Source organism: Pimephales promelas, chromosome 16 (genome assembly GCF_988280905.1).
Source record: "Pimephales promelas chromosome 16, fPimPro1.hap1.1, whole genome shotgun sequence".
In the NCBI taxonomy this organism is placed as follows: Eukaryota; Metazoa; Chordata; class Actinopteri; order Cypriniformes; family Leuciscidae; genus Pimephales; species Pimephales promelas.
The window spans coordinates 22,683,803-22,704,774 of NC_142784.1; the positions used below are offsets into that span (position 1 = coordinate 22,683,803).

General features: G+C 36.7%; 4 protein-coding genes across 8 annotated transcripts in view; 3 read left to right on the forward strand and 1 right to left on the reverse strand.

The window, feature by feature from the left end:
- usp32 (ubiquitin specific peptidase 32) overlaps nt 1-10,829 on the forward strand; it is a 43,742-nt gene extending 32,913 nt beyond the window's left edge. For all 3 annotated transcript variants that reach the window (XM_039670541.2, XM_039670542.2, XM_039670544.2), the window contains exons 17-34: nt 795-949; nt 1,126-1,207; nt 1,350-1,424; nt 1,869-2,007; nt 2,332-2,437; nt 2,537-2,710; nt 2,849-3,023; nt 3,109-3,260; nt 3,346-3,457; nt 3,599-3,795; nt 4,102-4,286; nt 5,200-5,286; nt 5,377-5,497; nt 6,018-6,209; nt 7,209-7,461; nt 7,541-7,965; nt 8,056-8,148; nt 8,612-10,829. In XM_039670541.2, coding sequence (XP_039526475.1) covers nt 795-949; nt 1,126-1,207; nt 1,350-1,424; nt 1,869-2,007; nt 2,332-2,437; nt 2,537-2,710; nt 2,849-3,023; nt 3,109-3,260; nt 3,346-3,457; nt 3,599-3,795; nt 4,102-4,286; nt 5,200-5,286; nt 5,377-5,497; nt 6,018-6,209; nt 7,209-7,461; nt 7,541-7,965; nt 8,056-8,148; nt 8,612-8,785 — 2,897 coding nt within the window. In that variant the 3' untranslated portion in view covers nt 8,786-10,829. The remainder of the gene's footprint in view (nt 1-794; nt 950-1,125; nt 1,208-1,349; nt 1,425-1,868; nt 2,008-2,331; nt 2,438-2,536; nt 2,711-2,848; nt 3,024-3,108; nt 3,261-3,345; nt 3,458-3,598; nt 3,796-4,101; nt 4,287-5,199; nt 5,287-5,376; nt 5,498-6,017; nt 6,210-7,208; nt 7,462-7,540; nt 7,966-8,055; nt 8,149-8,611) is intronic.
- A 245-nt stretch (nt 10,830-11,074) lies between these two features.
- Nucleotides 11,075-16,629, forward strand: LOC120478597 (fibroblast growth factor receptor homolog 1). Of its 2 annotated transcripts, XM_089121245.1 has the most exons (13): nt 11,075-11,130; nt 11,368-11,415; nt 11,509-11,606; nt 12,010-12,097; nt 12,914-13,109; nt 13,193-13,331; nt 13,425-13,523; nt 14,024-14,184; nt 15,046-15,183; nt 15,254-15,365; nt 15,447-15,546; nt 15,930-16,029; nt 16,115-16,629. In XM_089121245.1, the coding sequence occupies exons 3-13, from the start codon at nt 11,564-11,566 to the stop codon at nt 16,163-16,165; spliced, it is 1,227 nt and encodes a 408-aa protein (XP_088977371.1). In that variant the 5' UTR covers nt 11,075-11,130; nt 11,368-11,415; nt 11,509-11,563; the 3' UTR covers nt 16,166-16,629. The 2 variants fall into 2 exon arrangements, with proteins under 2 accessions (XP_088977371.1, XP_039526479.1); XM_039670545.2 differs by lacking the exon at nt 11,075-11,130 and having other exon boundaries at nt 11,196-11,415.
- Nucleotides 16,630-16,777: 148 nt separating this feature from the next.
- tmem97 (transmembrane protein 97) lies at nt 16,778-18,869 on the forward strand. The gene is made up of 3 exons (XM_039670547.2): nt 16,778-16,988; nt 17,122-17,266; nt 17,398-18,869. The coding sequence occupies exons 1-3, from the start codon at nt 16,875-16,877 to the stop codon at nt 17,670-17,672; spliced, it is 534 nt and encodes a 177-aa protein (XP_039526481.1). The 5' UTR covers nt 16,778-16,874; the 3' UTR covers nt 17,673-18,869.
- ift20 (intraflagellar transport 20 homolog (Chlamydomonas)) lies at nt 18,839-20,832 on the reverse strand. Of its 2 annotated transcripts, none has more exons than XM_039671217.2 (5): nt 20,745-20,832; nt 20,101-20,268; nt 19,874-19,959; nt 19,690-19,793; nt 18,839-19,574 (listed from the first exon to the last, which is right to left on the reverse strand). In XM_039671217.2, the coding sequence occupies exons 2-5, from the start codon at nt 20,225-20,227 to the stop codon at nt 19,493-19,495; spliced, it is 399 nt and encodes a 132-aa protein (XP_039527151.1). In that variant the 5' UTR covers nt 20,228-20,268; nt 20,745-20,832; the 3' UTR covers nt 18,839-19,492. The 2 variants fall into 2 exon arrangements, with proteins under 2 accessions (XP_039527151.1, XP_039527150.1); XM_039671216.2 differs by having other exon boundaries at nt 20,740-20,832.
- Between the last annotated feature and the right edge of the window lie 140 nt (nt 20,833-20,972).

The following is a 20,972-nucleotide window of genomic DNA, read 5'->3' on the forward strand; positions in this document are numbered from 1 at the left end:
ATAAAACCATGTTGAATACATTTTTATTTATTTTTATTTTTTTAATTAAGTTTCGAGACTAGAAATATTATGGCTGTCTGGCTCAGAAGACTGTTTGGTGTGGGTAAAGAAGAGCGCTCTCTGGCTGATTTGCTGTAATTGTTTGCTTTGCAATCTTACCAATTTTTTTTTTTTGTCTCAAATAATTTTTGTCTTGTATGAAATCAATAATTGCTGTATGAATCTATTTTATTTTTCACAAGACTGGACTAATTAAAAATTACCTTGATTTTTTTTATTTATTTTTTAAATTAAAATCACCCAGACTAATGATTTGATGAATGTCCCCTCTGAAAATGACCTTTGCCCTTTCTTGCTGCTACCTTACAACTAATCTTCAGTCTGTCAATCAGGTATTGGTGCTGTGTATGTGTTATATATTGATCTGTGTGCTCCCTTGTGACATCTGTGTTAATTTAATAGCATGCATGCTAGGGTATATGGATGGAATGGACTAGATCTTCTCGTTTTTCATCATTAATATGAAACCATAAAAGTATTACTTTACTAATTTAACGTTGTAAGTTAAATTACATTTGCATACTCCATGATTTCTTTAATGTTCATTTTTGTATATATATATATATAAAATATAAATATATAAATATATATATATATATATACTGTATATATATATATGTTATAATTCAGTACTTATAACAGCTGGTGGAACTATGATAAAAGGTTGTATCTAAAATGTGTAAATGTTTTTTTGCTCATAACAAAGAGAATACTAAAAGGTGCTTCGTTCACAGGAAATGTTCCTTCTCCAAATGCCCCTCTGAAGCGAGTGCTGGCATACACGGGATGTTTCAGCAGGATGGGCACCATTAAAGACATTCATGATTACCTGTCCCAGAGGTTACGCATAAAAGAAGAGGACATGCGCCTCTGGCTCTACAATAGTGAGGTAGGGATTAGAGCCCTGCACGGGACTTGTTTTCTTAAAATGAGGGGTTTTAAATAAGTCTCTTATGCTCACCAAGGCTGAATTAATATGTTTTTCCCAAAGAAATTTCTATCATAATTAATGATACATACATTTATACTGTATACTAATCTTGTTTTATGTCGTCTTTTTATCAGAATTACCTCACTCTCCTGGACGATGAAGATCACACTTTAGAAAGTTTGAAAATTCAAGACGAACAGCACTTAGTCATTGAGGGTATGTCTGTGACATTTATCTGTCTTAATTAAAGTGTTATCTAATTTCACATTTGCTGTGCAGTGTGGATTAAATTGCAAACCATGCATGACTGTACTGATGGAAAAGGAAAAATTATTAAGATATCTTTCCTTTTCTCCAGTTCGAAACAAAGATATGAGCTGGCCAGAGGAAATGTCTTTCATTGCAAACAGCAGCAAAATCGACAGACACAAAGGTAATGTCAGAGTTCTTGGAAAGTGTTGGGAAAATCTATGCAAATTGGAGGCTGGCCAGACCATCTACAAATGCCAGAATGTTTATCTGAGTTTGACCATACCTAGATGACACTATAATACAATTCTTTAGACTGGTTTCTTGTATGAAAGCACATATATCAAGTAGATTATTAACACAGGAACAAAAACAGCAAGAGTCCAAGAAGCAATTACATAAAGCCATATAAAAGCCAAATCAAGACAGATATCAGCTTTGACATTTAAAGACTCACTGTTGCTATCGAACTCAGTATGAAATACTGAGTAATTGATCTTCATGGAGATAGTACTCAAGTGGTTGTGCCTGTGAAGTCAAAACCTTCAGTCTCTCTTAAAAAACTTTTAAATTCCAATAAAATATATGGAGAATTTTTTTTAAACATTGTGTCTCATTTCTCTTGCAGTTCCTACTGAGAAAGGTGCCACAGGTTTGAGTAACCTGGGTAATACATGCTTCATGAACTCCAGTATTCAGTGTGTAAGCAACACCAAGCCCCTCACTGAGTATTTCATCTCAGGACGACACCTTTATGAGCTTAACAGGTAAGGTTTTTAAAAACCAAAACCACTTGTAACTACTTAGTTAAGCATTTACTGTTGCTCTGAAAAATGTTGTGGGCGAAATCCATCCAATCATTTCAACAGGAATCCACATGAGTGTGAGTTTCACCTGAGGGCAAAAAAGTGTGTTTGAGTTGATGTTGACGCACAGATAGTTGCTTGATTTAAAAGGGGACTTCTGTGTGAGCAGTGCTTGATGCATCGATCATTAAGACCCAAATTCTGCTACTGTGATGCAAGTTGGGTCAAGTTGGGTGAGGGGTCACAATCATACTTCTTGACCAATGAGCTGTCTTGCCTTGACAGAACCAATCCGATAGGAATGCGTGGTCACATGGCCAAATGCTATGGTGATTTGGTACAGGAACTCTGGAGCGGCACCCAAAAGAACGTTGCACCTCTAAAACTCAGGGTGGGTTTTGAAATTCTCTGAAATCTCTGAAATTATGAGCATCAAACCCAAATGTTTACGCTAATATTCTTATTCCATTTTTAAAAAACATGAATGTAGTGGACAATAGCAAAGTATGCACCAAGATTCAATGGCTTCCAGCAGCAAGACTCCCAGGAGCTTTTGGCATTTCTCTTGGATGGGCTTCACGAAGACTTGAATCGCGTGCACGAGAAGCCGTACGTGGAGCTCAAGGATAGTGATGGACGCCCAGATCATGAAGTAGCCACAGAGGTTAGTGTTAAAACTCCTCTTTTTCAGCCCCTGCCCGGCTCAATACATTAGCTCAGCCCTCTTAAATGAACCTATAGAGGCAAACCGATGAAAAGTCGGTTCTTCACCCTGAGGACATCTGTGTGTTTCTCTTCACAGGCCTGGGAAAACCATTTGCGGAGAAATCGTTCAATTGTGGTGGACCTCTTCCATGGGCAGCTCAGGTCCCAGGTCAAGTGCAAGACCTGCGGCCACATCAGCGCCCGCTTCGACCCCTTTAACTTCCTATCACTGCCGCTGCCCATGGACAGCTCCATGCACTTAGAAATCACAGGTAAACCAAAGCAGAGAGAAAACAAACACTTAAAAATTCATCAGCAGGTGCTGCAGTCTCACATAAAAGCTTTTTGGATTTGCAGTTATCAAACTTGATGGCTCTACTCCGGTGCGTTACGGGCTCCGTCTCAACATGGATGAGAAGTACATGGGCCTGAAGAAACAGCTGAGTGAGCTGTGCAGCCTGAAACCTGAGCAGATCCTACTGGCTGAGGTTCATACATCCAACATCAAGGTCAGCTCAACTCGCCACATCAGACACTGTTGTTGAGACAATCCAAGTGGACTGGCTTTTAAATAAATGCTTCTTTTTGATCTAGAACTTTCCTCAGGACAACCAGAAGGTGCGACACTCTGTGAACTGCTTCCTCTGTGCATTTGAAATCCCTGTGCCTGGCTCACCCACCTCAGTCACCTCTCCAGTGCAAACAGGTAATGAGGATTTATTTCTTCTTTATCTTGACTTGGTCCTTAAAAGAAAAGTTGGATCATGGACACCCTTATTTGCCATTGACCCATATTATTATTGTTATTATTAAAAAAGTTGTTTATATTTTATTTTTATTTTTTTAGAAAAAACACCTACAGCCAATGGGACAGCAGGAAACAATCACATTGGAAAGTCTGGCCTAATTCCCAATGGCATGCCCAGCACAGTGGTCCCCTGTACCCCCGAGAAGCCCCTCGCCAATGGTATCCCTAATGGCCATGCTGTGCCGGTGCAAGACAGCCCCTTCATTGGCTACATCATTGCCATGCACAGAAAGATGGTGAGCATTCACTTCATATTCACTGTTGGACTGAAAAAAAAAAAATAAATAAATAAAAAATTGCTAGTTAATACCACTAACAAGGCTCAAAATAGCCCCACGCTAACAAAACCGAAGCATTAAAAACTTTGCAAGTGTACAGACAGTTTAATAATAACATACTTTATAAAGACTGTACACTTCGCGTATACAGGCAGGAGCCGTCTTTGGAAAACACGTTATTAACCCCTAGGTTCATTTTGCACTGGAATTATCCTTTTAACATGATTGTCATAACCATCCTAAGTGTCTGTTCTTTCTCTTCAGATGAGGACGGAGCTGTACTTCCTGTCCTCTCAGAAGAACAGGCCCAGTCTGTTTGGCATGCCGCTTATTGTGCCGTGCACTGTGCACACAAGTAAAAAGGACCTGTATGATGCCGTGTGGATCCAGGTGTCCCGACTTGCCAGCCCTCTTCCCCCACAGGAAGCCAGCAACCACGCTCAAGACTGGTCAGTAGCATCTGTAGCTCACAGGGTTTTGATGTTGATCATTAGTTTGGATCTTTGTTTTTTTTTTTTTTCGAAGTACACCAGTCAAAGGTTTGGGTTCATTGAGATTTCTTTTAATGTTTTTGAAAGAAGTCTTTAATGCTCAGCAAGGCTGCATTTGATCAAAAATAATTACTTTTACATTATTGTACAAAACGTAATATTGTTAAATTATATTACATTTTATTATATATTTTAAAATCCACTTTATTCCTGTAATGCAAAGCTCAATTTTTATGATTCTTCAGAAATCATTCAATCAATATGCTGATTTGCTGCTCAAGAAACATTTCTTATTATTATCGATGTTGCAAGCAGTTATGCTGCTTTGTATTTTTGTGGAAATAGTGATTTTTTTTTCTTTAGATTCTTTGACGAATAGAAAGTTTAAAATAACTCTTTTAGAAAGAAATGGAAAGTTCAATAGAAATATTTTGTAACCAATGTCTTTACATAATCAATTGAATGTGTTCTAGCTGAATACATATATTCATTTCTTTTAAGTAAAATTGTACTTTACCAAAACTTTTGAATGATGCTATACATTATAAAATGTAGTAAAAATTGTTGTTCGAGTGGTTAGCTTTTTTACTTTAGTCATTTCTGTTTCCTATTTCGTAACAAATGTACTGTTAGATTTTGATACTTTATACAAGACCTAGTGAAATTTGTTCTGTTTTTCATTTTTAGATTTCATGCAAATGATCGCATCATAATGAGAAGTTCCTTATTCCTTTAGTTCCTTATTTCAGTTCACATGGCCATTAGTGACCTAGAAAATAGTGCAGAATGTTAAATATTCCTTATTCCTTAACTTCTTTTTAAAAGTTTAGTTCCTTTACTCTGTTATGTGACATGTCATGTTCTCTTCCAGTGATGACAGTATGGGCTACCAATATCCCTTCACTCTGCGGGTGGTGCAGAAAGATGGTAATTCCTGTGCCTGGTGTCCCTGGTACAGGTAAGTCATTTGAGTTCAGCGCTTATGCATGCACACATATCTCACACTTTGGGCTGTCGTGACTGACAAGGGTTGTCGTGACTTTGCCAGGTTCTGCAGAGGCTGCACGGTGGACTGTAATGAAGACAGAGCATCTTTGGGGAATGCCTACATCGCTGTAGACTGGGACCCCACCGCCCTGCACCTTCGCTACCAGACCTCTCAGGAAAGAGTACGTGCTTTACAGATGCTCACAGATGTTAAGCAGCATATTCAGTACTTCAGTCAGTGGGTTTTTGCTTTGTGACAGTCTTTCTAAACTGGATCCAGTCTGATGCTGCACTGCAGGACATGATGTACACATAATAATTACTTTGCTAGTGCTGCCATTCCTTGTGATTTGCTTTCATCTCACATCACAGCTAAGAAATCCATTAAAATCATATTGTATGATTAATTGTTTTCTGGGTCTGTTGCCTCTATATTACCTCTAGCAAGAGCTCCTGATATAATCAGCTAATTATTATCCATCATTTCCTACTTGCAAAAGACACTTTCTGATTGCATACTCTACTACAGAGTCATACTAAATAACTTTTTTAAAATTGGAGATGACAAAATAAAATCCCATGGTTTTGCACCACTTTTATGGTGCATTACAGACCAAAACTGATCTTAGAGTTTTTGGGTAGGTATTTAATTTTGTTACTGTGTCTGTCAAGTAATTAGTTGCTGATGTTTATGTGGAGCAGATAGTGGAAGAGCATCCCAGTGTTGAGCAGAGTCGGCGTGCTCAGGCAGAGCCTATCAGTCTGGACAGCTGCTTGAAAGCCTTCACCAGTGAAGAAGAGTTAGGGGAGGATGAGCTCTATTACTGCTCCAAGTGTAAGACCCACCGCCTGGCCACCAAGAAGCTGGACCTCTGGAGGCTGCCCCCCGTACTGGTTAGAAAACCAAATTATTTGTTTCCTCCTTCTCTGAACAAATTAAATCAAATTAAAAATATACAGTTATGCGTGTATATTACTCGTCAAAAGTTTGGAAACATTAAAAAAAATTAAATTATGTTTTTGAAAGAAGTCTCTTCTGCTCATCAAACCTGTATTTATTTAAACAAAAATACAGAAAAAACAGTAATGAATCCCCCATTGGATCTGACGTCACCAAGGGCCTCTCTCGATAGGCTGCTGCAGTTGCCGCAGGACAGCCAATAGGCCGTGTTGGCTGCCGCAGCGTGTTTTACATTAATTCAAAATTAAGGATAATTTTTGCCGTCAACATCTAATGGAAAAGAGGTTTTCCCCTAGCGTAAGATATTACGCACTACGAGAGAACCTTCTTTGAGGATTCTTTTAATGGATAAAAAAAAAAAACTTATTTATTTAAATTAAAAATAGATATAGGAATAGATAAAATGGATATACTACCGTTCAAAAGTTTGAGGTCAGTAAAATAAAGAAATTCTTTCCTCTTTTTAATACTTTTATTCTGCAAGGATGTCAAATTGCTAAAAACAGATAGTGATAGTAAAAGATTTAAATTGTTAGAAAAGATTTATATTTTGATTTAAATGCTGTTCTTTTTAACTTTTTCAATGAATCCCGAAAATGTATTTCAGGTTCCAAAAAATGTATGATGCTGCACAACTGTTTCCAACAATGAAAACTGAGTATCAAATCAGCATATTAGAATGATTTCTGAAGGATCATGTGGCTGATTAAATTGTGTCCTTTTTAGCTAATTTGATCTGATCAAATATAAAAAAAATTCTCATTTTATTTAATAAAATCTTACAAATATTTATGTTTACTATTATATAGTATAGAAATTTTGAGCTGAATAGGTTACATTAAACATACTGTATAACATAAATGTAATTTTAAGCAAGTTGCCCTTTGTAATATTTGATTACAACATCATTTTTTTTCTCTGTCCTTTTTCAGATTGTTCATTTGAAACGCTTCCAGTTTGTCAATGGTCGGTGGATTAAATCTCAGAAGATTGTGAAGTTTCCACGCGAGAGCTTTGACCCCAGTGCGTTCCTAACCCCACGGGAGGTAGCTCAGAGCATGGGCAGCTTGCAGAGCCTCCAAAGTGAAAGCCTGGTAGAGGAGCTCCAGAGACTGGAAAGAGGTGATTCCTCCGTGTCCTCCATCTCCACTACTACCGTGGCCAGTCCTCCCACCTCTGGCAGAGGTATGTCTCTCTTCTCTATTTGCAGACCTTTTAAATGAACACTAGTTGAGATTCTCTAACCACTGCATTGTTGTTTTAGGCACCCCATGCTCTATCAGGAGGGTGTGCAGCCCATTGAGCAGAAACAGCAGCCCTGGCAGCAGCCCCAGAAATACAGGACGGAAACAGGGGCGTCTGCGTCTTCCACAGCTGGGCAGTAGGCATCGACTCTGCAACAGCAAAGAAAACCTGGATGCCTGTAGCAATAGCAAGGAGAGCGAGACCGACTCAGAGCAGGGCACAGTAGTGACGGACGGGGAGAATCAGATGCCATCTGATTCAAATGGGCAAGACACCTGGTCATTGGACGCCTCAAGCAGCGACTGCGATGTCATCATGGTGAATGGACTGGCACAAGACAACAGTCAGAGTAATGGACACACAGAGGTTAGCACAGACCTAGACACCCCTCACCAAAGAAATGACATCTGCCTGGAGCCCCTGTACAATTTATATGCAATCTCAGTAAGTGATTCTTCTCTACATGTTTCAATCTGTAATGATTCCTTTTGTAAAAAGCCTTTCTGACACCTTAATTGTTGTTTTTCTTTTAAGTGTCATTCAGGAATAATGGGAGGGGGTCACTATGTGACTTATGCTAAAAACCCCAATGAAAAATGGTACTGTTACAATGACAGCAGCTGCAAGGTAAGATCCCAACTCTGTTTATTCTTTGACATCTCATGGGTTTCTATTATTTGACACTGTTACTGCACAGAGTATATATTTGGATGGAAATGGGATGGAAAATTCTTGGACGTAGTAGATGTCAAAAGTACCGCTACTTTTGATACTAAATTAAACAAATTGGGCGCTACAGCCTGAAGTATCTGTCATAGCAATTACCAACTGAATTTGGTATCATCACATTGACATTAATTATCTCAAATAAATTGAAATGATATTGTAAGGTTTTTTTTTAAAAAAATATTGAAATGAAAGTATAGTGTTCAAAATAATTACTGTGGTATCAACATGGAAATTTACATTCCTGAAATTTTCCTTGCATTGGTGTCAACTACTGAAAGTTTCATAATGTCTCGTTTCGTGACAACACTAAAACAAGAATTGTGCAACACTTAAAACAAAGCGTTTCTTGACATCTTTTCAGGAAGTTCACTCGGACGAGATTGACACAGATTCAGCTTACATCCTGTTCTATGAGCAACAGGGAGTGGACTACTCGCAGTTTCTGCCAAAAACAGAGGGCAAAAAGATGGCAGACACCACTAGCATGGACGAAGACTTTGAATCTGACTACAAGAAGTACTGTGTGCTGCAGTGATGCCATGCTCTTCAACATTAAAGACACTAGGGGGGCCTGTCAGTACGCCAGTGCAATGAGGACTGAAACGGCAGAGCCAGAGGACCATCATTTGTGAAAGCTCAAAATATCAGTTAGCCGACAGGCCCAACACCGCCGCTGACTGTGCTTTCAGAATAGAGGTACCTGACAATTCAGATACACGAGGGAGAGGGCGAATGAGTGAATCACAGAGAACTGTAGCGATCGTGATTGTTGCCAAGCAAACAAATTACTGTTCGCCAATCCCTTGATATCACCATTACCAAACAGACAAAACTGCTCTTTCACATGCCAACCGACATAGGTGAATCCAAAAATCACATAACAAGAGCTTGTGCTTCTGTAGTGCTACATTTCTGAATCCTAATGGACAGAACAGATTGTTTAATTAGGAAACCGATGGGGAAGATGGTGTTGGTATAAATTATAGAGCCCTAAAAATGTTTGGTTGGCTTAGTTTAGTCATAGTTGATTTATTTTCTTTTTTTCTACAGTAAATTCCACACACTACCTCACATCTTTTGGCCAACTGTTCATAGAAAATCCGTGTGACAGTATTATATCATCTGAGGGCAGTTGAAATTATTTTATGGACATAATTCACTTCCAAAAAAAGTTCAGTTTAAAGACAATTTCTGACATTTAATAGAATATCCTCCCACTCCCTGCTGCCAAATTATACATATGCTATTTTTTTTTTTTTTTTTTAGTTTTAAATCTTATTTAAGCGGATTATTTTGAGACATTATTTTTTAGAAGAGTAAATGTATATCTTCTTTTTTTATTTTTTTATAAATTTATTTTTATCAATGTGAATTTTTTTTTTTTTTTTATGCGGTAGTTCACTTTGCCTAAACACGTTTGCTTACAGCTTTAGTCTTAGCAGTCTGATCAAACCACGTCCTCTCAACAATACCGCTGCTTTTTACACGTTTTCCTGTTACCACTGTATTTTTTGCTTTACAAAAAACTGCTGACACGTGACCGGAGACTAAAAATAGCAAACAGATGCATATCCGATTGTTTTCTCGTGCGTCCAAGCCAAAATGTGTTCTGCTGGTCATGTGCGTAATCTGTGGGAAGCGTTGAATACTGTTAGACAAGAGCAAATGAACAGTATTAGCACAGAAGAATATTTCACGACCCACGCTTTTAGAGAACAGCATCCTCACTAAACTGCTGAATGTTGTGGATGTCTGTGTCGGAGGGTATTCCAGGTTATTAGTAGCATTTCTTTAGACTCTTGAAAAGAGAGCCCAACTTAATTACCACTGTGAAATGATGTATGAAATACTGAATGGCTCTTATTTTTCAGCATTCATCAATTGAATGAGCTCCTCCTGTGAGGGGACGTTAAACCCTTGGAAATCAACGGGATTCATTCGCCCGCACCCATTTTGCTGCTGTACTTTTCAGATTTCCATGGATATTCTAAACGTTAGCCATCAAAGAAAGGTTTATCCCTGTCGGAAAAAGAAATTTATGTGAAATAAAACACAGGTGTGTTACTGTAAGGAAAAGATTCATCATCATAATCCGTAATGCGAATATGATAAATGGACTGTAGACGGTTTTTAGGTATTTTAATGTTGGACGAAAAATAGATATCCAACATCCAAAATCAAATGATATCACTCTTAAATTAATATTGGCTGTTTGATGTATTACAATTACAGTAACCACAAACATGCTTTTTTTATACAGGGATAATTTATTAAAATGGCAAAATGATCTCTTTTCAAGTAGTGCAATCAACTACTGATGTGTGTCTTTGTCTACGTCGTTAGTCCTAATTTTGTTAAATTAATTTTGATGAACTGCTAGAGATGTATTAATTTAATGAACTTTATTTTGTAAAGTGTTGTTTAAAGAATAAAATTGACATTGCACTGACAAATGTACATACATGTTTTGTAAATACGCCAATGAAAATGAACTGTACAAATGTACTTGTAGTTGTATATGGAGTGATGTCGATCTGTAACAATTATTCAAGAAACAAATTAAATGCAGCCAAATGCAAGCTTTTCTCTTCTGTGTTTATTAAACATGCGAATGATGCGAGGTGTTTCCTTCAACAGCTAAGAGGAAACCACACACCTCGCTCTATGGCGTCCAGTGCCATCAATCAGACCTACTTCCTTGAATTCAAGCCACATTTGACATTTAAACTAACCTTTTTTAGGACCCTTCCACTCTCAATATTTTCCTCTAGAGTATTTCCCTTGAATGAAATATACAAATTAAGTTCATGAGAATCACCTCCAGACGTTTGAGCACTTTGTGGGTTGCACATATATTTGGAGAGGAGCTGTAATCAGGAAGTGAGTCGATCTGCACACTGTTCTATTTTTTCTAACTCTGCTCTAAACCACAAATGCTGAAGAAATGTGGCTTATTGTTCTGAACACCACCTTCAACTCAGTGGTCTTCATGCATGGTCATATCATGCAGAAGAAAGTTAGACAATGGTGTGCATTGCATAATGAGTTCATGGGGTCCTGCATTCTCTTGTCTTTTCTTCAAGGAGACAAAACATCTTTTAAACATTTGCTTTTCAGGTCTTGCATTTGAACATACAAGGAGACGTCGCCTGGTTAACATTTAAGGTATATGGCGTATAATATGATCAAACATTAGTTTAAATGAAATTTGAAACATGAAATGATAATTTTTGTCTTGTGTCTTTTTTTCTCTTTTAGCTCTGAAATATCGATCAGATGATTTTAAAAAGCATATGATGCTTTTGACTTCATTATGGCATCTGACAATTCATCCGATACGAAGGCAGAAAACTGGAGTAAGTATATATGTGCGTGTATACACAGTAGTCAACATTTGAAGTGGATCAAATCAAAATTGTCCAAAGGCAAGAATGGGTAAGAAAGAGAAAGAAAGAATGAAGCATTTATATAGCGCTTTCATATGTGCTACTGTACACCCAGAGTGCTTTACAATCATAGTATTGTTCAAAATACATGTATAATTTTGATGAAAGGTTTTGATCCACTTGAAATGTTGCCACCTACACCTACTATATAATTTTAGATAAAGAGGTGAAAAATATTGGTGACATGCTTTTAAATTTTTTATTTTTAAATAAAACCAAAATGAATTCTACTAAAAGTATAGCTGTTTGTTGCATGTGTCTATATGAACACTGTGGATTATTTCTCTTTGATTTGGTTTTTCTCTTTTTACAGACCTTGATGTTGGACACATCGTTCTCATCTGCTTGTATGCAGTTACCGTTTTCTTCATGATAGCACTTGGATGCCTTTGCCTAAACAAGTATATTTTAACAGTTTTTTTTAATCAATGGACCCTTATGGACAGATTAACTTTATCTAATAATAATTGTTAATATTTATTTTAATATTATATTATTAAATTCTACTGTGAAATTGATTAATCGCATCTAATATTAAACTCTGTAAATATATAATGTCTCTGTGTGTGTATGTGTGTGTATATATAGTATACACACATACATATATATATGTATGTATGTGTGTATATATACACACACATACATATATATATATATATATATATATATATATATATGCATATGCATATGCATATACATATACATATATATATGTATATATATATATATATATATATATGTATATAAATGTATCTATTAATGTATACAAACTTTAATATTAGATGCGAATAATCGATTTGTCATTAACATATTTAACATATATATACATATATATATATATATATATAGATATATAGATATATAGATATATAAATACCTTTCAACAATTTTCCACTTTCAATATACAGGTGAAACTTGAAAAGCTATGAAAACTTTTTCACAGTATTCTAGTTTGGAATTTGGGGTTTCATAAGCCATAATCATCAGAATTATTAAAATATCTCACTTTACATTTAATGTGACTATATAATATATTAGTTTCACCTTTAAGTTGAATAACTGAAATAAATGAACTTTTGCACAATATTCAAATTTTTCAAGTTTCACCTGTACAATTTTTTAAATAAATATTGCAGTTATATATTTATGAAAGAAAATGTATAATTTTCATTTATATGTTTCGGGCTTTGCAAACGCTCTGTTTATTTTCTCAATAGGTATCGGTCAATGAAGAAGATCATACGGGATTTGAGGCAGGGACGGTCGGCCCCCCGAGTTCCTTCCCAAGATTCTCCTCCTCCATCTCCCGATGTCCTGAATCTTCCCGAAATACCAGAACGTACTACAGAGAACCCATTACAGAGACAAGGAACTAAACCCAGCTGCAGATTTCCCTGGAAACCTCCACTACAGGTTCACTACATTTTTATTTTGAAATGTGATTTGACTGACTTGTATAGTGTTCAAACAATGTAACATGAAAAATTGATCTTCAGGTTCCCCGGTTCACAAAAGCAGACCTGAACCTTATTCAGCTCATAAAGGCGGGTAGAGAAGGAGTCTTCTACAAAGGAAGGATGATAAGGGGCACTTGTAGAGGACACTCACTGGTCACTTGCAAAATTGGAAAAGAAGGTAAAAATATAGGCAAACACATTTCTGTTGAAGTTATTGTGTGAATATCTTAACAATTATCCAGCAGATGTTTAGATTTGCTGTCATTTGCAGTTATCACCCCTAAGCAGATGGAAAACGAGGTGTCTATAATGAGAAAGCTGGCATATCATAAAAATGTGATGCAGCTGTTAGACTGGAATACAGTGGATGGTAAGTAATGCTGCAAATACTTCAGTACTGTATAAAGTACAATATCAAATAGTTCTCGCCTGAGCAACACTTGCCGACATAAGGTGTTAATGGTTGACAAGTGTTGCTAAAGTGATTTTTTTTGTTGCTTTGTGGTCGTTCTGGGTGGTCCATATGATAGTCTCGTCTCAAAATATGTATTTTTCAAGCCCCTCCTATAATGTTTTTTTTCTTCTGTTTGATCGTCCACCGGGCAAAAATTGTAAGCTTCCTCGATTAGAAAGTAACAGCATTTTTCGATAATTATAATATGTTTGTTCAAATCCTGTTCAACAATAATCCTATCAAATAGCACTAAATATACAGTACAATATTGAGATATTAATTTGTTATAGCAATATCCGTTAATGAATCCACTTGGAATATAACAAACATCCCCTCTCCACTTCTGTTATTAATTGAACTTATCAAGCTTGTACTAAAGTAATGTATCATGTGACCAAAACTGTCTGTTGTCACAGAGCCGTATATGCTGATCATGGAGTTCATAAGCTACGGGACCTTGCGCAGTTTTGTGCAGAAACACAAAGACGAACTGAGTGCCGACCCTGAGCTGCAGAGCCAGTTCACCATAGCGTCTTACCACATCGCCCTGGCCATGGAGCACTTGCGCTCCAAAATGGTATCACAAGCTTTCACAAACATAATACAGCTCTTCTGATATAGACCTTATGCAAGAAAGAAACAAGGCAAACATTGAATCTTTTTTTTAAGCTTCAGTTTCAGTACCACATTAATCTACTAAATATAATGTATAATAATGCAGCGGAGGAATATTTGTGGGTCCTGATAATGCCAAAAATCTTATGTTACCAATTAAAAGTGACCTACATTATGTTAAATATATCTAGTCAGTGACAAGTGCAAGCATATTCATCTAAAATAATGAATATATTTAATCTGGTGTCCAAGTCTTGTGTTAAGTCCAAGCCTATTCATTTCCACCCACAATGTAATACCAAATTTAGCATTTTAATCAACAGTACATTTTTTAACCTTTTACCATATGTCTTGGAGTATCGCAGTAATATCGTATCATGTGTTCAGTTTCGTGATATGTATCGAATCATGACATGAGGGTATTGTTACACCCCTACAAGCCATCTTTTTAATTTTGTGTTTAAACTCTTGTTTTTGAGGTAGCTCTGTGTATTTCTATGGCATATTGCTGTCAAAGTAGAGTAATAAGCTGGTGAAGTGTATTTACTTATTGTAAAGTTAACAAAAGATCAAATGAGCAGTTTAATGTCTGATGATAATGATTTTAAAACGAGCAGTTCATTCTTAAATCCGTTAGATCTTACCTTTGTGATGTGGAAATACAAACCAAGCATCCATATGTGACAGTAGGTCAGTAAGTTATTACGATGACAAATATATATATAGGGTATATATATATATATATATAGGGTCTGCATAAGGTCTATACATGAATAGAAAAATGGAAAAGAATGATTTTTGACGTTTTCTGTGTACCATTCAGGTGGTGCACTGTGACCTTGCCTTAAGGAATATTTTGGTGAGCCGATTCCCATGGGAGGTGAAGGTAGCAGAGTTTGGCCTGGCCAGGGACTTGACCCGCATGAGGAGCCGACGCAGCAGCAGGAAAAAACAACACAAGGTGATTTAATCGCACCTGTTCTTCCTACATCTTCATTGACCATCTGCCTAATATTAATGTGACCTCATAGGAGCGCGTGCCCCTGCGCTGGTACCCTCCAGAGTACTTCCGGAACAACTACTACAGCTTTAAGGGAGATGTCTGGGCATTTGGGATCGTGCTGTGGGAAATGCAGTCATTTGGTGAGAAATATCTGAGATATTTGGTTGATTTATCAAATATTTTGATGAATAAATCACAAATATTGTATTTTTTTATTATAGGCACCTTGCCATATCCAAATCTGAACACATCTGAGCAAGTGGTGTATAGTGTCTGTGCTGGATATAAAAACACTGTCCCCAGTTCCTGCCGACCAGAAATGTGAGTGACCATGTAAAAAAATATATATATTTTTTTTATTTATTTATATATATATATATATATATATATATATATATATATATATTTATTTTATTTTTTTCAGCACAGAATAAAAAATAAAAAAGTAATTCAACTTTTTATCTCACAATTTTTTTCTTGCAATTGCATACACAATTGCGAAATATTTACAAAAAGTTGCAATTGCGAGGAAACATTTTATATCTTGTAATTCTGGCTTTAATTTTGCAATTGCAAATTTATTTCTCGGAATTATAAACTCGCAATTGCGATAAAACGTTGCAATCACCTATTTTTCAATTTTGTTGCGGAAACAAGCTTCTGTAGTAATAGGTTTTCCAGTAAATATCTATTTTAATATGTAGGGAACAGATCATGCTAGACTGCTGGTTGGATCCATACACATCGAGACCTTCATTTACAGACATTGTCAGGATCCTGGAGAATATTGTGGAGAGTGATGGGGTGAGTCATATTTGTCCTTGAGCCACTCTTAACTCTTTACCTTTATACTAGAGATAAGTGATAACAAATTACTGATATCTTGCAGGATTATGTGGACGTTGACAACCAAAGGATCATGAATGCAGAACAAAAGTGAATAAAAAAAACCCCATAAATCGGTGTTGTACACATCAAATCGGTGTTGTACACATGTGCAGCAGGCATACTTTTTTTTTTTTTTTACAATGTTTGTATTTAAGGATTTAATTCTGTGTATGTATGCTCTCTGATCTATAATAGATACCAGAATGTGACATTACACAACGCTAATGATGACCAAATCACAGTATTCTTGCTATATTTCCATGGAGAATTTTGAAAACAACAACTAAACTGTGTGTTGTCATCATGAACATGCTTTCTCAACACAAAATAATTTAATAAAATAAGTGTAAATTTGTAACAGTCTTGAAATGTTTAATGGTGGTGAGTGTTTCCTTCCCAAATTCCATGGAAATTTCATTTATTATTAAAATTGTGGCTAATGCTTAGTTATGACATTATTTCATATCAGTAACAATATTATTATTAAAATAAATCTATTTTATCATAAAACTAGTTACTATGGTCACTTTCGTAGTGATTGTGTTCCCTCGGCTACGCTCCGCCCACTTCAGGAATCAACCGAGCCGACGGACCAATGGAAAAACAAAGATTAGAAGTGACCGAGTTAAAGGACCAATAAGAAACAGAGGAATAACACGCTACTTTTTAATTGACCACTGACGGCGTCCAGGGCTACTGAACCACTGACGGAGAAGGAGCTTGTCAAAAAACTGTTAAAGCACTAACGTTAGACAATTAAAATGTTACTTCGCGCTTTAGAAATTATATATTTCATTTACTTTGCGTCGCACATTCCAATTACTCTCATGGTTGATCTTCAGGCTTTACTTCCCAAACATCTGTATCCACCTGAGGTAAGTTTGCACTTTGTCCTGCACACATTGTTGTATTTGTCACTAACGGAACCATATAACGTTAATATCCCAAGTTTAGCGGTGTTTTATGTAATTATTACTCGCGAAATAAATAGTATTATTTGTGTTACAGCTTCAAAACGTATTGCACTGGTATGCTGCTGAATTCAAGGATCCGATGATGATGGACCCGCCTGCCTGGTTCAAATCTTTTGTATTCTGTGAAGCTCTCGTGCAGCTGCCCTTTTTCCCAATTGCAGCATATGCCTTCCTGAAGGGTCAGTACCTCGATCATCACAATCTTAAATGACACAACAATGACATCTAGTGGTGAATCACTTATCAATGCATACCAGTCACTATGGTCGCATTACTCCTGTTAATTGATGTGGTGTTTTCCATTTAATAGGTGGCTGCAAATGGATCAGAACTCCAGCAATCATTTACTCCGTTCATGTGGCCACTACTCTAGTCCCAATTTTAAGCCACGTGCTTTTCCATAACTTTCCTCTGACGCCACATCCAGGACCCCAAACTTTGAACGAACGCCTGACACTGGTGTCAATTTATGCTCCATACCTTATCATCCCCGTCATGATACTGCTCACCATGCTCTTCAGCTCAACATATAATTCAACCTCTTCGAAAGGAAACACTTCCTCAAAGTCCAAGAAACAAAAATAATGCCCATCTACACATTATACACTCACCTAAAGGATTATTAGGAACACCATACTAATACTGTTTGACCCCCTTTTGCCTTCAGAACTGCCTTAATTCTACGTGGCATTGATTCAACAAGGTGCTGTAAGGATTCTTTAGAAATGTTGGCCCATATTAAAAGGATAGCATCTTGCAGTTGATGGAGATTTGTGGGATGCACATCCAGGGCACGAAGCTCCCATTCCACCACATCCCAAAGATGCTCTATTGGGTTGAGATCTGGTGACTGTGGGGGCCATTTTAGTACAGTGAACTCATTGTCATGTTCAGGAAACCAATCTAAATTGATTCGAGCTTTGTGACATGGTGCATTATTCTGTTGAAAGTAGCCATCAGAGGATGGGTACATGGTGGCCATAAAGGGATGGACATGGTCAGAAACAATGATCAGGTAGGCTGTGGCATTTAAACGATGCCCAATTGGCACTAAGGGGCCTAAAGTGTGCCAAGAAAACATCCCCCACACCATTACACCACCACCACCAGCCTGCACAGTGGTAACTTTACCATCTGAATGTCTCAACTGAAATTGAGACTCGTCAGATCAGGCAACATTTTTCTAGTCTTGAACGGTCCAATTTTGGTGAGCTCTGGCAATTTGTAGCCTCTTTTTCCTTTTTACCTCTAGCATCAAGGCATTTCCACCCACAGGACTGCTGCATACTGGATGTTTTTCCCTTTTCTCACCATTCTTTGTAAACCCTAGAAATGATTGTGCGTGAAAATCACAGAAACTGATCAGATTGTGAAATACTCAACCAGCCACGGTCAAAATTGCTTAAATCACCCTTCTTTCCCATTCTGACATTCAGTTTGGAGTTCAGGAGATTGTCTTGACCTAAATGCATTGCAGCAACTGCCTTGTGATTGGTTGATTAGATAATTGCATCAATGAGAAATTGAACAGGTGTTCCCAATAATCCTTTAGGTGAGCCGAGATGGATGCATTCATTATAACCCACCAGGGTTCCGATGTAATTGTTGGTTATTACTGGTTAAATGTGATAAAATATGTGATTATGTACCAGCATATTTGATAATTGTAAGCAATCTTTAAGCAAAAATGTATTTGAGCAATTTTTGACCCCATAGTAATTTACAGTTTTGTTTACTGATGACAACACATGTAAAACCAAAATATATTTTTATTCAAATGTTCTTCAAATCTGTATGAAGTTAATCAAATATTGAGATTACACACCTAATAACGGTTAATGTAAACAAATTTCATATTACAGCTTTCCATATTTTCTATGGAAAATATTTTGTTGTGGTCCCATGAGCAGACAATAAAATTGCCATAAGGATATGATAAAATAAAACTGGATGGGTTCAAGTTACAAACAGCAGTTAAAATAAAAATCATATAGACAATAAACAATTTACCTGAAGATTATTACTTGTGAATGGAATTACTTGCATGATGGGATTATTTACAGTAACATGCAAATACTGTATTTTGCAGTTGAACAAAAATAATGATTTACAAACTAATTTTCGTATAAATAGTATAAATAAATTATATTGAATATAAATAGCATCTGAGATTATGAACTATAGTTGGAAAGTTTACAAGTATGACCCCTGGCCATGCAAAAGCAGTCAATGTTAACACATTAGAGTCAGAGGTTGAGGCTGAAACAGACAGGTTGATGTCTGTTGTCACCTATAAACTGTTTAACCTATTTTGGGACCCAGTACTTTATAGGAAGTCATTGTGAGTCAAGATGCATAGCATCACTTATTTTCTGTCCAACAGAGAGGGAGAAAACACAGCACTCTTATTTCTGCAGTATAAACTGATCAATGAATTCATTCTGCTCCGCTTCGACTTTCTGAAGAGCTTCATATTCTATTCGGTACCTGCAAAACAAACAATTATAGTCTCACATATAGTGGAAAAATACCGAGCACAAACATATAATTGATCAGCCTACTAATAAGACTGGACTATTGTCCTACTAATAAAACCGATTACCTTTCCAACTGCATTTTCTTTTCTGCAATCAAAGCCTGAAGCTGTTGCTGTTGGGCCTCTCGTTGTTTTTCAACCGATTTCAGCAAATTTCTTGCACCAATGGCCTGTAGAACAATCACTGAAGTTATATAAATGAACATAACAAATCTGCACTGCAGGTTATTTGAATGTTATAAGAATGTACCTTCATCTTTTCAGTTTCAGCCTCCTTTGCCAGTTCATCCACAAGTTCAATAAGTCCACCTACAATTTTCTGAAACTGTCCAATCTCTGTTTTCAAAAACAAATGCCAATCATAAATTATTGATCTGTACTGTTTAAAGAACCAACGAAATGCTGATTAGTTAACACAAGAGATAAATTAAACTCAATAAGATAAATAAAATGATTTTAAAAAAGGAACAAACTCACTGTCAACAAAGTCCTCACATTCCTCTTTGAGCTCAGTGGTTTTCTGGCTCACGTCAGGCTCGAGTACTCGCAATTTGTTGAGTTCATCAAAATGTAGACCAGCCTCTGCCAACGGGTCTTTAGCCATGTCCAGATGATCTAAAACCTGCCTGTGTGGCACGATAATAGCTGAAAATCATACAGAAATACATAAACATTAGTATTTTAAAAGAAATAGCACGAGAGCCATTTTAATCCGTTCCAAATGTGAACCCAGTAATGGCGAAAAACAAATACAATATTGATTCCCCTGCACTGTCACCAGCAGATCACAATAAGCTAGCTAACCGCTTAGCTAAGTTAGTTAACGTTAGCTGGTTAATTTGAACTACACGTAACTGCCACTGCCGTTACATTACCGTAACATAAAACAAACTTAGTTTAAATAGATAGACGAGGAATAAATGCTACTGCTCACACAAGTTTCGCTTTGTTGTTGGTATGGTCTGGTTGCTTGAGAAAGATAAACAAACACAGACCAGATGGGAACTAACTAGCTTGGACGTATTGTTGTTGTTTTTATAGTTGGTCGCTCAAATTATTAAATGGAATTACACACTTCCATAAAGTTAAATAAAACAGGGAATTTCTCAAACATACCTGACCTTTAACTGATTATGTGGCACTTCTGACTCCTCGCATCTGCCTGCCTGGCTGTCTCGGCCATAGTCTCGGCTGCCAGGCGACGGCTGGTCCAACTCATGATGAGTGAGAGGGGTGCACAGAAGCATTTTTAATATTTATGTTTGACACCTTGCATTTCTGAAAATAAAATACAGCATTGGTCTATATCATAAACATGTTTAAATATTGTTTTTGTTGTAATTATGAGA

What these genes read in the sequence shown, in the direction of transcription:
- tmem97 (XM_039670547.2), top strand. Translation starts at nt 16,875, where the DNA reads ATGTTACTTCGCGCTTTAGAAATTATATATTTCATTTACTTTGCGTCG. An exon ending in AACATCTGTATCCACCTGAG is followed by an intron (nt 16,989 to 17,121) that starts GTAAGTTTGCAC and finishes TTTGTGTTACAG; the next exon opens with CTTCAAAACGTATTGCACTG. An exon ending in AGCATATGCCTTCCTGAAGG is followed by an intron (nt 17,267 to 17,397) that starts GTCAGTACCTCG and finishes TCCATTTAATAG; the next exon opens with GTGGCTGCAAATGGATCAGA.
- LOC120478597 (XM_089121245.1), top strand. Translation starts at nt 11,564, where the DNA reads ATGGCATCTGACAATTCATCCGATACGAAGGCAGAAAACTGGA. An exon ending in TACGAAGGCAGAAAACTGGA is followed by an intron (nt 11,607 to 12,009) that starts GTAAGTATATAT and finishes CTCTTTTTACAG; the next exon opens with ACCTTGATGTTGGACACATC. An exon ending in TTGCAAAATTGGAAAAGAAG is followed by an intron (nt 13,332 to 13,424) that starts GTAAAAATATAG and finishes TGTCATTTGCAG; the next exon opens with TTATCACCCCTAAGCAGATG.
- ift20 (XM_039671217.2), bottom strand. Translation starts at nt 20,227, where the DNA reads ATGGCTAAAGACCCGTTGGCAGAGGCTGGTCTACATTTTGATGAACTC. An exon ending in CTGAAACTGAAAAGATGAAG is followed by an intron (nt 19,794 to 19,873) that starts GTACATTCTTAT and finishes ATTGTTCTACAG; the next exon opens with GCCATTGGTGCAAGAAATTT. An exon ending in AAGAAAATGCAGTTGGAAAG is followed by an intron (nt 19,575 to 19,689) that starts GTAATCGGTTTT and finishes TTTGTTTTGCAG; the next exon opens with GTACCGAATAGAATATGAAG.